The following is a 16,871-nucleotide window of genomic DNA, read 5'->3' on the forward strand; positions in this document are numbered from 1 at the left end:
ATGGCCATAGAGACCTTCAAGGGACATATTTTAGAACCTCAATTGCATTCTGGGAATCTTCTCCACCACTGATCTCATTTTACATGCCAAAAGTATAGCTAGGCCATAAGGGCATTTGATCTTTAGAAAGGATCTGTCTTTAAATGGCTTTCTAAGCTGACTTGACTGATGTAGAAGATCCTACAATAAAAACGAGCCTGTGTTGAATCTTGTGTAGTCCAGCACCTGCAGTGTGAATTCTTGCTGTATTGAGATCATGTATGCATATATAGATGTGTGTAGAAGTACGTGCATGCACTTCCCTACACATCGTTCACTTTCTGATGAAAGGTAGTTCAATTTACAGTTTCTGGTGCTCCATAATGACCATGAACTGAACTTTCCCCACGCACCAAAATAAGCATGTATTCATGAAAGCCTGAAGGAATCAGCACAATGAGATGCATGCATCTTCCAGTTTTTGAAATAACATCTCTTCTGCCTTTCCCTCCCCAGGCTTTGCTCCTATTAGTGGCATGTGCAGTAAATACCGCAGCTGTACCATCAATGAAGATACAGGACTTGGCTTGGCTTTTACTATTGCCCATGAATCTGGACACAAGTAAGATATTTTTCTCATGAGTCTTTCCCCCTACATATATTATAGATATAGCTTCCCCTCCTATATCTATCTTATAGATAAACATATCCAGAAATAGAAATTGAATGTTGTAATTATGAAAAAGATGATGCCTCACAGAAAAATTCTGTAGATCATTTACAGGTTGTATGGCTAGAAATGGGGACTGTTAGAATTCTATCCCCATTTTTTAGAATACAATAGATGTGCCATATTTTGTAATCAGCCTTAGTCATGGTCCTCCACTCAGCTGCTATGAGTTGAAGAGACCCCAGGCTTGCATAGCGGAATACAAAAAGAGAGATCAGCGGCACTGCCGTATCACTGTTCTTGCCTCTGTGGGGTAATATAGATGCTTCTGGTGAGGCAATTTGGCCTCCTGCTGACCCCAAAGGGGAAAAGCTCCCTAATATACCCTGGTGCGCAGGGCCAGAGCAATCCTGCCTCACCCCCAGGAAGCAGAGCGGCAGGGATGGAAGTACAAAGGCTAGAGCTAAGAGCTCACTTGAGCCTCAGCCGCTGAAGAAGCCAGGTACCTTTCCTGAGCTCCTGAGGTGGGAGACTAGCACACACCTCCTGGAAGAAGACTACTCAGGAACACTACGACCAAGGACAGTCCCAGACCCAGACCCAGACCCAGACCCACTGGAAGCCCTGCCAGAGAATTTGTTCCCTGAAGACCCAGAGGAGCTGGTACCAAGCAAACTGTGCCCACAGGGGGAATTGGGAGGTAACCCAGGGATAGCAGACCCTGATCTGGCTGAAGAAATAGAAATGAACTGAGTCAGCATGTTGCAGTCATGGTCCCCACTGACTTACTGGCAGCCATGTCTGTCACTGTTAGGGCCCTGGGCCGGGATGCAGTGAAACAGTTGGCCCTGTATCCCCTTCTGCCACTCATGGGTGGCAGTCCCCCCTGTTTTGGGGCAAAACACCTGGGCTTGTCAGATCTCCAACAGAGCTAGGAGACCTGGCAGCTGCTCAGCCTAAGCACAGGCCTGGGCACCTCCACTGGTGGTTGCCCTGCCCTGAGCTAAGGCTGGGGCATATTGACTATTTGCTCGACCTAAAGCATAGGCCTGAGTACCTGGACTGGTTGTTGCCCTACCCTTAAACAGGGTCTGGGTCAGACTGCTTACCAGTTTGGCCTGCTTATGGTAAGGCAGGGAGGCCTCACTCAGATCCGGGATGGGTTCGGGACTCCAGCCCAAGTTGGTATAGGTAATGGAGAGTGTGAGCATTGCCCACCCCTAACATAAGGGATTTTTGAAAGCGCGTAGGTACAGGCACTTTGAACCTACTAGAAAGATGGACTTGCAACCATTTATTAAATATCTCATTAAGAACCACCACCACCAACAAAAACTCTTGCTGCAGCAGTTGACAGCCCAGCAACATCATGAGCAGCAGCAGCAACAGTTGGTGACCCTAATTTCCCACAAACCCTCCTGCTGATGGCACTAAGGGAAGTCTTGCCACTCTGCAGACAATCTGTCTCTCTAAGATGGAATCAGAAGATCCCAAAATCTTTTTGGAGACCTTTGAGCGGGTTGCCACCATTGCTGGGTGGCCCAAGAGACATTGGGATGCCATCCTCGTGCCATACCTAAGTGACCTCACCCAGCCCATCTACCAAGGCTTCCCCACTGATGCATCCCAGGACTATGGGTGGATGAAGTCCACCATTCTAGATGCACTAGGCATAACCCCTAAAACCTTCTGGCTCACTTGTGGGCTTGTGATCTGTTGTATGTGAAGTCAGAGACCTGTCCTGCCAGAGGTTGCACCCAGAATGCTGGGCTGCACAGGAACTTGTTGAAGAAATAGCCTTCAAACAGTTCATTCATGTCCTCACAAGCCCCTACAGGGCCTAGCATTTAGAGTGTGACCCTTTCCCCAGACCAGCCACTTCTGTGACAGGGTTGAAAGGAAGACCCAAAACTGAAGCAAAATGCAGGACAATGTAGCACTTTAAAGACTAACAAGATGGTTTATTAGATGATGAGCTTTCGTGGGCCAGACCCACTTCCTCAGATCAAATAGTGGAAGAAAATAGTCACAACCATATATACCAAAGGATACAATTAAAAAAATTAACACATATGAAAAGGGCAAATCACATTTCAGAACAGGAGGGGGATGCAGGGGGGGGGGGGGAAAGGAAGGAAGGTAAGTGTCTGTGAATTGATGATATTAGAGGTGGGGAGAGTGGGATGTCTGTGAGCTAATGGTATTAGAGGTGATAATTGGGGAAGCTATCTTGGTAATGGGTAAGATAGTTTGAGTATTTGTTCATTCCTTCCCGGAGAGTGTCGAATTTTAACATGAATGACAGTTCAGAGGATTCCCTTTCAAGTGCAGATGTAAAAGGTCTTTGTAGAAGAATGCAGGTGGTTAAGTCATTGAGGGTATGTCTACACTACAGAGTTAGTTCGAACTAACGGACGTTAGTTCGAACTAACTTTAATAGGCGCTACACTAGCGCTCCGCTAGTTCGAATTTAATTCGAACCAGCAGAGCGCTTAGTTCGAACTAAGTAAACCTCATTTTACGAGGATTAAGCCTAGTTCGAACTAGCTAGTTCGAATTAAGGGCTGTGTAGACCCTTAATTCGAACTAGTGGGAGGCTAAGGCTTCCCAGGTTTCCCTGGTGGCCACTCTGGCCAACACCAGGGAAACTCTATGCCCCCCTCCCGGCCCCGGACCCCTTAAAGGGGCACGGGCTGGCTACGGTGCCCGTGCCAGGTGCAAGCCTGCCAGCACCCAGCCAGCAGACCCTGCACCTGGCACGGATCGAGCCACCCACCCGATGCACCCCAGCCCTCCCCCTCTTCCCGGGACCAGGCTGGCGGCTCCCGGGAGCTTGCCCGGGACTGCAAGAGGCGGGCACCCGCCTGGGCTAGTGCGGACATCGTGAACCTTGTCCATGATCTCCACACTAGGCACAGGAAAGTGGCCGGCTTGGGCAGGAGAGCTGCCAGCCTGGCCACCCAGGAGCAGGTGTGCATGAAAATCAAGGGGGTCCACTGAGACCCCTGACCCTGAGCCCTGAGCTTACAATGACCGTCCTGGGTCAGACCAAAGGTCCATCTATCCCAGTAGCCTGTCTGCCGACAGCGGCCAACCCTAGGGATCCTGGAGGGGATGGCCCGAAGACAGTGACCAAGCCATTTGTCTCGTGCCATCCTTCTCCAGCCTTCCACAAACCTTGGGCAGGGACACCACTCCTACCCCCTGGCTAATACCACTCCATGGACCCAACCTCCATGACTTGATCTCACTTCCCTTTAAACTCTGTTCTAGTTCTAGCCTTCACAGCCTCCTGCAGCAAGGAGTTCCACAGGTTGACTCTTTGCTTTGTGAAGAACAACATTCTGTTACTAGTTTGAAGCCTGCTACCCATTCCTTTCCTTTGATGTCCTCTAATCCTTCTTTATGGGAACTAATGAAGAACTTTTCTGTATGCACCCTCTCCACCCAACTCCTGCTTTTAGAGACCTCTATCCTGTCCCCCCTCCGTCTCCTCTTTTCTAAGCTGAGAAGCCCCAGTCTCTTTAGCCTCTCTTCATATGGGACCTGTTCCCAACCCCTGATCATTTTAGTTGCCCTCCCCTCTCCCAGCCTCTCTCTTCCCCTCTCCTACCTCCTTTTCCCAGTCTCCCCCAGTTTTGTTCAATAAAGACAGATTCCATTTTTGAACACAATTGTCCTTTATTTTGTACATCAAGAAAAGGGGCTAGGGAAGGGTAAGTGGAAGGAGGTGAGGGAGGAATGGGGCACGAGCCCCCGATGGGGAGGGCTGGGCTGGCTCTGTGGGCTTCTGGGGGTGGAAGCTCTCCTGCAGCCCCCCAATTGCCCCCTTTCCCCAGATGGCAGCCTGCGGCAAGTGCAGCCGGTCTGATGGCCGAGTGCTGTGATGTGCCCAGTGTGGTTACTCCGGGCAAACCAAGCCAGGACTGCTTTGCAAGTGGGGCACCCCTGAGAACTGTCTGTCCGGGGTGGTGGTCGGGACCCTTTAAGCACAGCCCTCGGCTAGCCTGAGACAACATCTCCACGCTCTAAGTCCTCCTCTGATGCCCTGCCGGCACTGCTTCCGGCCATCCTTAAGCCCTGTTCAGGGTCCACTTAATGTGGACATGCTAGTTCGAATTAGCAAAATGCTAATTCGAACTAGTTTTTAGTTCTAGACGTGTTAGTTCGAATTAGCTTAGTTCGAATTAACTAATTCGAACTAAGTTAGTTTGAATTAGCGCTGTAGTGTAGACATACCCAGAGAGAGTGTCCTTTCTGGTTAAAATGGCAAGAAACTGTTTTTTCTTTGTGATCTTGTCTGATATCTGTTTTGTGGGCATTAATCCTTTGGCGAAGTGTCTGAGATGTTTGTCCAATGTACATAGCAGACGGACATTTTCGGCACATGATAGCATAAATTATATTTCTGGATGCGCAGGAATATGTGTTCTTGATCTTATAACTCACTTGGTTAGGTCCAATAATGATATCAGCAGAATGAATATGTGGACAAAGCTGGCAACGGGGTTTGTTGCAAGGGAAGGTACCAGGGTTGGTATTAGTGTGGTATGTCCTGTGGTTGTTGGTAAGAATCATCTTGAGGTTAGGTGGTTGTCTATAGGGGTGTGTCTAGACTACATGCCTCCTTCGACGGAGGCATGTAGATTAGCCAGATCGGAAGAGGGAAATGAAGCCGCGATTAAAATAATCGTGGCTTCATTTAAATTTAAATGGCTGCCCCGATCTGCCGATCAGCTGTTTGTCGGCAGATCGGGGGAGTCTGGACGCGATGCCCCGACAAAGAAGCCTTTCTTCATCGACACAGGTAAGCCTCGTGAAACCAGGTTTACCTGTGTCGATGAAGAAAGGCTTCTTTGTCGGGGCATCGCGTCCAGACTCCCCCGATCTGCCGACAAACAGCTGATCGGCAGATCGGGGCAGCCATTTAAATTTAAATGAAGCCGCGATTATTTTAATCGCGGCTTCATTTCCCTCTTCCGATCTGGCTAATCTACATGCCTCCGTCGAAGGAGGCATGTAGTCTAGACACACCCTAGGAGACTATGGGTCTGTCTCCCAGAGCCTCTTGGAGTATGGTATCCTGTTCCAGTATAGGCTGTAGTTTATTGATAATGTGTTGGACAGGTTTAAGTTGGGGGTTGTAGGTGATGACAAGTGGTGTTCTATTGTTGGTTTTCTTGGGTCTGTCTTGAAGTAGATGGTTTCTAGGTATTCGTCTGGCTCTTTCAATTTGCTTTTTTATTTCTCCAGGTGGGTAGTTGAGGTTTATAAATGCTTGGTAGAGATCCTGAAGCTTTTGGTCTCTGTCAGTGGGATTAGAGCAGATGCGGTTGTATCGAAGGGCTTGGCTATAGACGATGGATTGTGTGGTGTGTTCTGGATGGGAGCTGGAAGCATGTAGGTAACTGTATGAGTCGGTGGGTTTTCTGTAGAGAGTGGTGTCTAATTTTGGTCACTCTGGTCAATAGAATCTGAGTGGCTGAGCCTGAGGCCCTACCCAACAGGTGAGACCCCACACCCAGTGCCTCTGGACATGGACCCCATCAGAAACAAGGACAGTCATAGAAGTCCTCTGCACGAGGAGGCTGTCTGACCCGGGCAGTCAGAAATAGGGCCTTGTTTCTCCTGTGGCCAGTTAGGGCACCTGCAATGGGACTGCCTGTACATGGACTGTAGTTTTGGATAGGTCTGCATCAAGGAATCCTGTGCCGATTCTCTCTCTGCCCTGAAGCTGACCACACCGGGAGGGGATTGAACCAAAATGGTGGCTAGCTCTTGTTGATTCGGGGTGTGGGCACACCCTGGTCTGATGGAACATTTTCCCTGAGCTAGGACTGATAGAAGGGGAAATTAGACTGCAGTCTATTCACAGGGATGTCCCTGTGTCTGGGTGCTCTGTACAGTTAATGGGGTGACCAAGGAGATGGCAGTTGGTGTGGTCCCAACCTGGCATACCCTGTCATACTCAGGCATGATTGGCCAACATTTGGCAAGCTATTGTGGGAAGTCAGCCTGGGGAGACAAGCCTCACAGATTGCCTTAGCTTTTAGAAGGAGACCCAGTAAACAAGGTCGCCGAGACCACAATCTCAACTGAAGAAATGGAAAAGGGACAGACTAGGGTAAACTTTACATTCTGGCCCAAACAGCCATAACTCCCTAGCTGTGAACTGGAGGGTTGATCCTGGACCTCTGCGCCATCTTTGGTTACAGCCAATGAGAAGATCCCATATTAGGCCATGCCTGTGAACAAGTGTTGTGGGTTGATGGGGTCAACAAAGACACTCCATGAGCTGTGCAGTAGCTATGATTCAAATTGGTGTCTGGTCATCTACATCATATGGACAAAGATCCTTGGACTCGAGGGATGGACTAGTGAGCTGTCCTACAGGTGGCCCATGACATCCTAGCCGCTGGACACCTGGGACATGAGAAAGTTCTTGCTTGCATCCTAGCTCATTTTTTCTGGCCAGGGATCTACCAAGAAGTTTGGGACTACTGAAGTCCTGTCCCACATGTCAACTAGATGCTGGCCTACGAATGCTGAAGGCTCCCCTGCTCCCCCTTCTTATAATTGGCATCCCCTTTGAATGGGTAGCTATGGACCTACTGGGACCATTACCAAAGAATACTGTGGGCTTCCGCTACATCCCGGTCTTATTGGATTACGTGGCTGAATTCTTGGAATGAGTTTCACTATGAAATATCGAAGTTTGGACCATTCTGGTAAGATGTTGACGATCTTCGCTTGAATAGGGCTCCCTTGGAAGCTCCTTACAGACCAAGGAACAAATTTTACTTTCCTGCTTCTTCAACAATTTTGCACCTTACTTGGTATAAAAAAAAAAAACACCGGGCCTCTGCTTACCACCCACAAATGGACAGACTTTTTGACAGGTTCAATTGGACTCTGAAATATATTCTTAGGAGACTTTCCCCACAGGAACTGTGCCAGTGGAATCAGATACTCCTGCTCCTGCTGCTGACTTTCTGTGAGGTACCCCAATCTTCAATCCACTTCTCCCCTTTTGAATTGGTATATGGTTGCCAGCCGCGGGGGGTTGCTCGACCTAGTGATGGATGAGTGGCCAGCGCCTTCCGGGTTTACTGCAATATGTGCTCTATCTGCATGGTTGGCTTACCATGGTGGGGACTCTTGCCCAGGAGAACCTCTGGCCAGTTTAAGGGCACAAATGAATCAATATAACAAAGGGGCTTTTACTCTTACATTCCAGCCAGGCAATAAGGTGTGCCCTTCTACAAGTTGGCCCCATAACATACAAAATCCATCAGCTAGATCAACAGTAGAAGAAGCAAAACTATCATGTCAACCTTCATGTGGCAAGTACATAAAGGCCTAAAGATCACCTCTCACCCTGCCGAACCATTCTTAGCCTGCACCTCCACCCCCACCAGGTTGCTGACCTGGTTACATCTGATGCTGCAGAAAAGCTAGTGCTAGGAGATACTCTCTCCCTCCAGCAGTGCAAGGAAGCTCGCCACTTGCTGGAGACCTGTAAACCATTCACTGCCCTCCCTGGTCATCACACCATCCAAATAATCCCAGAAATGGTGGTTAGAGAAACTGTTCACCCTCTTCCTTGTCAGACTCGGGAGGCATGGAGTAAGAAATCCAGATAATGCTGGAGTTGGGAGTGAGAGAGCCCTCCCGAAGCGAGAGGTGTAGACCCATTGTTCTCTTCCCAAAGCACTTTTTTATAGACTTCCCAAAAAGTGAACATGATCTCAAAATTTGATGCCTATCCAATGCCCCAAATTGACAAACTTTTAGACCACCTTTGGAACTGCAAAATACATTACCTCCCTCAACCTAACCAAGGGGTATTGGCAGATCCCCATCGATTCACGTTCAGGAAAGAAGACTCACTGTCACCCCTACTGTGCTCTACCACTTTGTCCAGATGCCTTTTGGCTTACATGGGGCACCATCAACCTTTCAGTACCTGATGGTCTGCCTCCTATATGCCCACATGGAGTATGCCACTGTCTATTTAGATGATGTTATTGTGTACAGAAAAGAATGGGACATTCATCTACTCCAGATAGTGGCCATCCTCCATACTCTACTTTGGGCTGAGCTCTACGGCCAACCCAAAGAAATGCTGGATTAGGTGGCAAGAGACAACCTACTTAGGATAGACGCTTCATCAAAGACAGGTCTATCCCCTCATTGGGAAGGTCTAAGCATTGCAAGAGTGGCCTGCTCAACGATCAAGCATCAGGTATATGACAATTCCTTGGTCTGGCGGGATACTATCGTCATTTTGTGTCCGCATTTGTGACTAGTGTGGCCCCCCTCATGGAGCTCCTTAAGAAGATTAGCCCCCAACAGGTTTGCTGATCTGCCGATTATGAAGATGTTTTTTGAACCCTTAAGACAATTCTGCCTTAGGAACTGGTACTTTTTATCCTCAACTTTGACCAGGGCTTCCTGCTACAGATATATACCTCAAAGGTCAGGTTTGGAGCAGTACTCTTGCAAGAGGTTGACAGGGAGTAACATCTTGTTCTCCATTTTAGTCGGAAGCTATTCCCCTGGGAGAGTAATTATTCAACAAGAAAAGAAAGGCCTCTCTCCCTTCACTACTATTTGTTAGGAGCCCCCTTTTCCGTATTGTGGATCATGTCCTCCTTCAGTGGCTGCACAGGATGAAGGATACGAACACTCATTTTACAAACTGATATTTAACCCTCCAACAATATGCCTTTTTGGTCCATCATCGGGCTGGAAAAGAGCACGTGAATGAGGAATTTTTCTCCTACCTGGGGGAGAGTCGAATCAAGCCCTGGTGATCAGGAGTTGGGCTTGTGGGGGTAGAGTGCGTTAGAGCCCTGGGATGGGACTGAGTGGAGTGGGTGGGCCTGTGCCCCTCCGTAAGCGAATCCATTTGGGGGCAAAACATCTGTGCTTGTCAACTCTTCACCAGAGCTAGGAGACCCGACTACTTGCTCGGCCTGAGCATAGGCCTGAGTATTTGAACTGCATGTTTCCCTGCCCTGAACTAGGGCCAGAGCATACTGACTGCTTGCTTTCCCTGGGGTTAGGCCTGAGTACCTAGACTGGTTTTTGTCCCCCTCCCTCTGAAGCAGAGCCTAAGATAAACTGCTTACCTGTTTGTCCTGCTTGTGATGAGGCAGGGTGGCCTCTCTCTGACCCAGGATAGGCTTGGTACTCCGGTCTGATCCAGTACAAAGCTCTTCTATAAATAAGAATTATGGCTCCCCAGGACAAGAGTGAAGTGTCATAGGGTGGAAATGGAGTGACTGATGCCCATGCTGCTATTCTTCCTTGTTGTGACTATTCTAGTTGGTAGCTGTGAATCTTACCTTTTCCCCAAGCCGGAAAAAAAGCGGCGGACATGTTTATTTAAATCCGCGGGGGATATTTAAATCCCCCGCGGATTTCCCTATTCTGACTTACCTGCTTTGCATCCCTTTTCCGGAATTTGGGGCCAGTGTAGACGTAGCCATAGAGTTTAGAAACTATTTCTCTACCATCCTCCTTTGTCATTTAGGGGGTGATTTGTTGAAAGGTAGTCTTTATAGAGGTTCCTAGGCTACTTGTCCTCTTATTTCCACTGGACTTTGATTTCTGTAGGATTATTTCACCCCATTATTTAAGATCTGCTGATCTTCTGCCACTAACATCAGATGCCTGTCATTGATCTTCTGTTCTCTTAGATGTTGACATAAAGCATCTATTCAGATCTTTTCCTTTGTCAGTGACAGAGCTATTGCATTCTGTTGTTCAGTTGTTACATGAATCCCTCTGATTCTGCATGACTAAACTGGGGCTATTCAGTTTTCATTATATACGTATACTTTACAGCATACTCTATGACCTAATGTCTACATGAGTGACCCTTTCACAGGTTTCTGTACATCTGAAGGGAAACAAGGAATTAGGGAATAATCCATCTCTTAATGAAATCAGTGGGAGTTGTGCTAATGATTTCAGTGGAACTGAATAAGTAATATAGAGAGAGCTTCATTCTCCTTATTTACATGAGCACAGCTCTATTGACTTCAGCAGTAACTCCTGATATTCACAAACGTGAGAGGAGAATTAGGCTTGGGGCATGTTGTTCTGGAATTATTCTTCTCATGTCTTAATTCTCTTTCTTTCTTGCTTGTTTCCTTCATTCTCTTTTTAAATCATATATTTGTAGTTCTGTAAAGTTTTGCTTGTCATCTCTACTGCTTCTCTAATCCTTATATTCTTTGGCTTCTCTTTGATTTACTTCTGTATTTCTGCATCCTGACAGGAAGGATGTCTTTCCAAGCTAAATAAATACAACATATTGGAGAGAGTGCCTTTTTTACTTTGCAATAACAGGTAGAACATTTTCCTGCTGTCATTTATCCAAGCTTGTGTTCCTGAGGCTAGGTCTACTCTATACGGTTTTTTTTTTTTTGGAAAAAGCAACACAAATTGCGCTTTGCAATTTGCGTAGCTTTTTCCGATCGCTTTTCTGAGAGAGGCTTTTTTGCCATTTGGCCCCATTTAGACAGGGCCAAATGGCAGAAAAAACTCTTTCAGTGGAGCCCTTATCTCACATAGAACGAGATATACAGGGCTCCCAGAAAGATCGCATTTCCTCTTCCGCAAAAAAAGTGGAAGAGCAAATGCGTTCCCGCAGTGTAGATGTACCCTGAAAGAGCTTTGTTTGGGAAAAGCAGAATTTGGCAGCAATAGTGCCTAGAAGCCAAAAATCCTTAGAATTGCCTGATTATCTTATTAACAGGAAGTAATACTAGGTGGGATTGTGCATTTGAAACAAACAAAAGATTTTATTATATAAAGGCAATGGACTTTAACAGTAAGCAATATTAAATAAAATATTAATATTACTTCCTTTTGAAAATCAAAGTTACTACTAATTTAATCTCATTTTAATTAACAGCTGCCTTTGTGAAATGGTGATTCACAGGTCTGACAAGCATCTATACATGAAAAAGTGTACCTCGTTTAGTTTTATTTATGGGGCTCATGGCATGAAATGTGCATAATTTGCAAAGCTGTGCATTCTAGGAACAAGTGGCCTTTTGTGGAAATGGGGCTGAATAAAATTATGTAAGAACAGAATGTGGTCCTTTACATGTGGTTGACCAATGCAACAGAATTTCCCTGCTCCATAGAGGGTAGGGAAATTCCCTACTCTTCATCAACTTTAGGACAGTTCTGTACTGCTAGCGAAGTGCAAAGCAAAAATATAGCTGAGGATATGGCCTTGTAATCCCCAGCAATAATGGTTTTAAGCAAGTATCTTCATTCATTTCAACATAGGGTTTATATGCAAATTTCCATTATTCAGGAATACTGAGAGCAAAAAAGAAAACAATACTCTGTGGGAACATATGTAAGTTCAGGTCATTTCAAAGTATTGATCACATGACAGACCAGTACATAGTCAGAACAGTCCCTTGTGCATTCAGTGGCTTTTCAAGTCATGTATTATCTGACTCAACCTCCCTCTCCTCCTCTCAGTCCCATAGAAATTAGGGGAAAGTACTCATCCAGATTTGGATCAGACTTTTGGTTTTGATCCTTGTTTTTGCACCTTTTTCTACAGTGAACCTTCAGACTTGGGGAAAGTTCAAACTGTGTCCAAAACCTGCTGCTTTTCTAATACCTAATGATCCTGAATATAAATACTGGATTAATTAAAGCACACAGTGTGTATCTGATAAACTGGTGTGATTGTTCTGGAGTTGTTGAGGTTTATTATGAAAATACTAAATTTTGTACTATGCGTATTTTATCCTCGGTAGATCACACTGGCTGCTTGAGAGTGGCTATTATTGCTATATATTTTTATGGTCTTTGAATATTTTATGTTTTTATCTGAGCGTTTAACAGCTATTTGGGGACTCTGTGGTCTATTGTGCCATTGAGCATTAAATCTGTGGATTCTTTGGCTGCAAAGCAAGTGAACTAAATTTTTATTCCACAAGCTATTAATAAAATATTTGCTCACTTTGGATTGTTTTTCTCCATGTGCTGAGTGAACAGTGTTTCTCAACAGGGCCAGCTTCTCAGCTGGTGGAAGCGGTATGGTGACTTTGATGGGCCTGCATGAATTTACAGCATCTGAGCATCTAATCCTGTTCCCTTCCCCCACTCATACATTACATGCTCAGTGCCACCAGTGTACCAACCAAAGTAGGAGACCATGACATTTCTGTTCAAAACACACTAAAAATGTCCAGTGTACCGTATAAAATAAGTATAAGGTGGAGAAAGGGAAAGATCTGAAACTATTAATTTTTGTGTAGCTATAAATTACACATGTAGCATTTTAGTGGATGTTTTATTATTGCTTGTTGTTATTTTTATTATGGTAGTTCCTACCATATTCAAATCAGGGCACTATTGCCCAGACATTCGACAAGACATCTTAGTAAAAGACACTCCCCTCATCAAAGAGGTGCAGCCTAAACAGACAAGATGGACAATGGGTTGAATGGGAAAGCAGGACAATGGAAAGAGAAAGATCCAATGTACCAGACTGGGTCAGTGGCAGAAGCTCTTTAAACCTGTGCTCGGAGTCAGGTTTCAGCCTAAGCCTTGCTGCTATCCACACTCTCACTCAGGTTAGCAAGCCTCAGGACCTGGGTCCTAGGACCCTGTGGGTGGGGGAATAAGTCAGAACCCAAGTCTTGTCATTTTGCAGTGTGGATGCATTGGCACAGCTGTGAGAACCAAGTCCAGGAATTATAAGCCCAAGTTTACAATGCAAGTGCATGTGGAAGCACATGATTGAAAACACCAAGTTCCCAGACCCAACTGTACAATGTAATACAGATGTACCTAAATAGAACAGGTCACATGACCACCAGTTCAGTGCTCTATCCACCAGACTCACTACCTCTCCTGCATGCTGGTTCACATTTGACTATAACGAAATATAGTTGGCTCCCTCCTCAAATGAGTGAGACAGGATGAAGGTTCTCTGTAGATAGACTGTGAAGAGTCACAATCTTGCAAGTGGAAAAGAGATATGGGGTGAAATTCTGGCCCCAGTTAGTGGGAGTTTAGCTATTGAATTCGGTGGGGCCAGTACCATAGCAATACATTCGTTTTGCAAATTTAACATGTCCACTTGTAATTGCAAACGAAAGTTTGATTCACCACTAGCATAACAATCCACATCAGTCATGTTGTGTTTGCTTAGCGATTGAAGTGGTTTCTGCAATGTGAGAAAAAACACAAACCTCCCCTGCGTAGTGGAATGAGCCCACCACCTTATTTCACATGGGTCATGAAATAGCTGGTGGATGAAAATTGTTTTATTAGCAAACTGAATTGCAGAAGTGAGATCTTCACTGAGCAGGCTGAGAACTGAGAAGCTGATGTTATATGTTGATGTCTTGGTGTTTGTGTACTGGCAATGGGGAGGTTGGGTTTGCTTATGTTCTTGACCCTTTGATGCTTCACCAAACTAGATTCCCTCTGAAAGCTGACCTTCTTTGTTCTTTCCAAGCACTGTACTGAAAAACTAAATTCAGTCTCTACCAAGTTGGGCTTGACTAGCGACCATTGTGATGTTCATTTATTTCTGGCATGTACATTTTTCATTCCTTTGTGTAGTTTGCTGTCAGAATTACTGCTATACAATAACAGCATTTCTTTACCCCCAAAAGCTGTCTCTTGTTTCTGGCATTTTGTTGCCAGTGCTCTTCTCATATGTGGTTCTCTTTCTAGCTTTGGCATGATTCATGATGGAGAAGGAAATCCCTGTAGAAAAGCCGAAGGTAACATTATGTCTCCCACGCTTACAGGAAACAATGGTGTGTTTTCCTGGTCTGTATGCAGCAGGCAGTATCTCAATAAATTCCTCAGGTAGGTCAGATATAAGTCAGGAAGACGGTGGCAACTCTTAGAATTGGCTTTCTGGTGCAAATACTTATGATTAGAAATTCAAACTTTACTTTGGGATGGATTTCATTAGTGTGAAAAAGGCCAATACAAAACAAATGTACGAGATGAGCCCACAATCTTTGTCTTATGTGGAATACAAGTGGTAACATAGACCTTTGTGTTGGCCTTCTTCATGGGAATGAATTTTATCCTCTGTGAGTATGCTGCAATATTTACTTGCATTTTATTCTTTTCCCAAATGTTCTTGACTATTTTATATTCACAAAAGTGAATATAAAAAGTATGCTGACAGGGGAAACGAATGAATTTTTCCTGACATAGCCATAGCTGACTATCATGCTATTTCCTTATAGAGCTACTGAAAAAAAAGTGATAAGAACAGAGACTACACTTGATCTTAGCCTTCAAGAGGCCAAGAAAAAATGGTATCCTATTATTTCCTTAGCACATTGGTACAAATCACGGATACTGATAAAATAGCAGCTTAGTTCTAGAATTTAGGGTCAATCTCTTCAACATAAGTTTTCACTTTTATTACATGAACTCCACAATGGCATAATATGCATATATTGCCATTGAGTATAGGAATGGACACTTAGGATGTATCTACACAGCAAGGCTTAACTCGAAATAAGCTACACAAATTGAGTCATGTCAATTGTGTAGCTTATTTGAAATTGAGAGTATCTACACAGCACTTATTTTGAAATAGAGCACTCTTCTTCTGACTCCCCTTACTCCTTGTACAGTGAGGGTTGCAGGAGTCCTCTAGCTTGACAGTATTTCAATATTATTTTGAAATAATTGCCTGCTGTATAAAGGCAGACTAAGTTATTTTGAAATAATGTTGCTTTGTAGACATACCCCAAGATACCAAATTGGGATGCCAGATCATGGGGAAGGAAAAATGACAGAGTTTATGGTGATTTTCTCTGCCACAGTAAGTAATATGACTGTAAATATATAGGAATATTATTAATTCACATTAGCACATTCAAGCATTCAGTAAGGTCCAATAGACACATAAGTTGGAAGGCAAATTGTAGGTAGATGGGACTTCCGTTCTCATGGAATCACAAATACTAAAAAGGAAGAATGATGGATAATAATATGCAATTTTGGCTTTAACATGTGCTCAACTAGCCAAAAACACACAATAAGATTGTGCTCTTAACTAGAACTCTTATATGTCTTTTCACATGAAGAAAATGAAAAAATGACACACTGCACGCATTAGTTCTGCATCAGATTCTGTGTTCTACTTCTGGGAAGTGTAATCTGGGGTGAGGGGAAATAAAATAGATCTCCTTGTTCTTGGTTACACTCCCATTAGAAATGGAGAATAGGAAACTGACACCATTTATATATAATATTGCCATAATTCTAGAGTCTGGAAATTCCTGCTTCCTAAAACTTTTCAGGTCAGGCTACCAATAAGAAGTCAACATCTCTTGGCTCCTGCACCAAATATGCTCATTCATTATATGCCTGCAAAACTAGTGAAAGGTACTCAATGCAATAACATGTCTTTTATAGCAAATAAAAGTCTTTTTGATTAAAAAATATATACTCTCATTATAGCACAGCTCAAGCTGCTTGCCTGATTGATGAACCGAAACAAACAGGACAATATAAATACCCTGATAAACTTCCAGGGCAGATCTATGATGCAGATACCCAGTGCAAATGGCAATTTGGAATGAAAGCCAAACTATGCAGCCTCAGTTTTGTGAAGGTACCTGTTAATATCTTTTTGACAAAGGTAAAACTGACGTTAGATAACAGTATTGTTCTGTCAATGATGAGTGCAAAGTAGCACAACGAAGTCTGGATTATTTCTAAACCTGACATTGCTTGGCATATGCTCTGGAGGCCCTTGCCTGGGGGGAGTTGTCCAACCCCAAGAAGAGTTTCAGAAGGCTCTGTGCCTCTGAGATGCAGAATCTTTCCATGATACAAGAAGCACTAACTGAAAGCACAAGCTGCAGGCACCATTCATTTGGATGTGACAGCATGCTCTTTTCTCCAGTTACTATTTACCAGGGTGGTGTGACTAACACCCAGGGGAAACCAAGTGTTGCAGTTGTGTCACTAGTACAGAGCGTGCAAGGAAGGGAGGTTTTTATATGCTCCTTCCGTTTGCAAAAAAGCCTGCTACAATATAGCTCCTCATGAGAAGATTATTTCAGAGTGAGGACAAATTCAGCTTTCAATCCTTAGTTTTTTGATGTAGGATGTAGTCATATTTACCCATTATTTATTTAGGTGGGTGTTCCAGCCCCTTTGATTTATTTAAGGAAGGTGTTCTGTTCAAATC

General features: G+C 44.7%; 1 protein-coding gene across 5 annotated transcripts in view; it reads left to right on the plus strand.

The window, feature by feature from the left end:
• The window catches only part of ADAMTS18 (ADAM metallopeptidase with thrombospondin type 1 motif 18), a 129,470-nt gene that overhangs the window by 58,198 nt on the left and 54,401 nt on the right, over positions 1 to 16,871 (plus strand). For all 5 annotated transcript variants that reach the window (XM_075940029.1, XM_075940027.1, XM_075940028.1 and 2 more), the window contains 3 exons: positions 496 to 601; positions 14,378 to 14,515; positions 16,136 to 16,289. In XM_075940029.1, coding sequence (XP_075796144.1) covers positions 496 to 601; positions 14,378 to 14,515; positions 16,136 to 16,289 — 398 coding nt within the window. The remainder of the gene's footprint in view (positions 1 to 495; positions 602 to 14,377; positions 14,516 to 16,135; positions 16,290 to 16,871) is intronic.

This window comes from Pelodiscus sinensis, chromosome 12 (genome assembly GCF_049634645.1).
Source record: "Pelodiscus sinensis isolate JC-2024 chromosome 12, ASM4963464v1, whole genome shotgun sequence".
In the NCBI taxonomy this organism is placed as follows: domain Eukaryota; kingdom Metazoa; phylum Chordata; order Testudines; family Trionychidae; genus Pelodiscus; species Pelodiscus sinensis.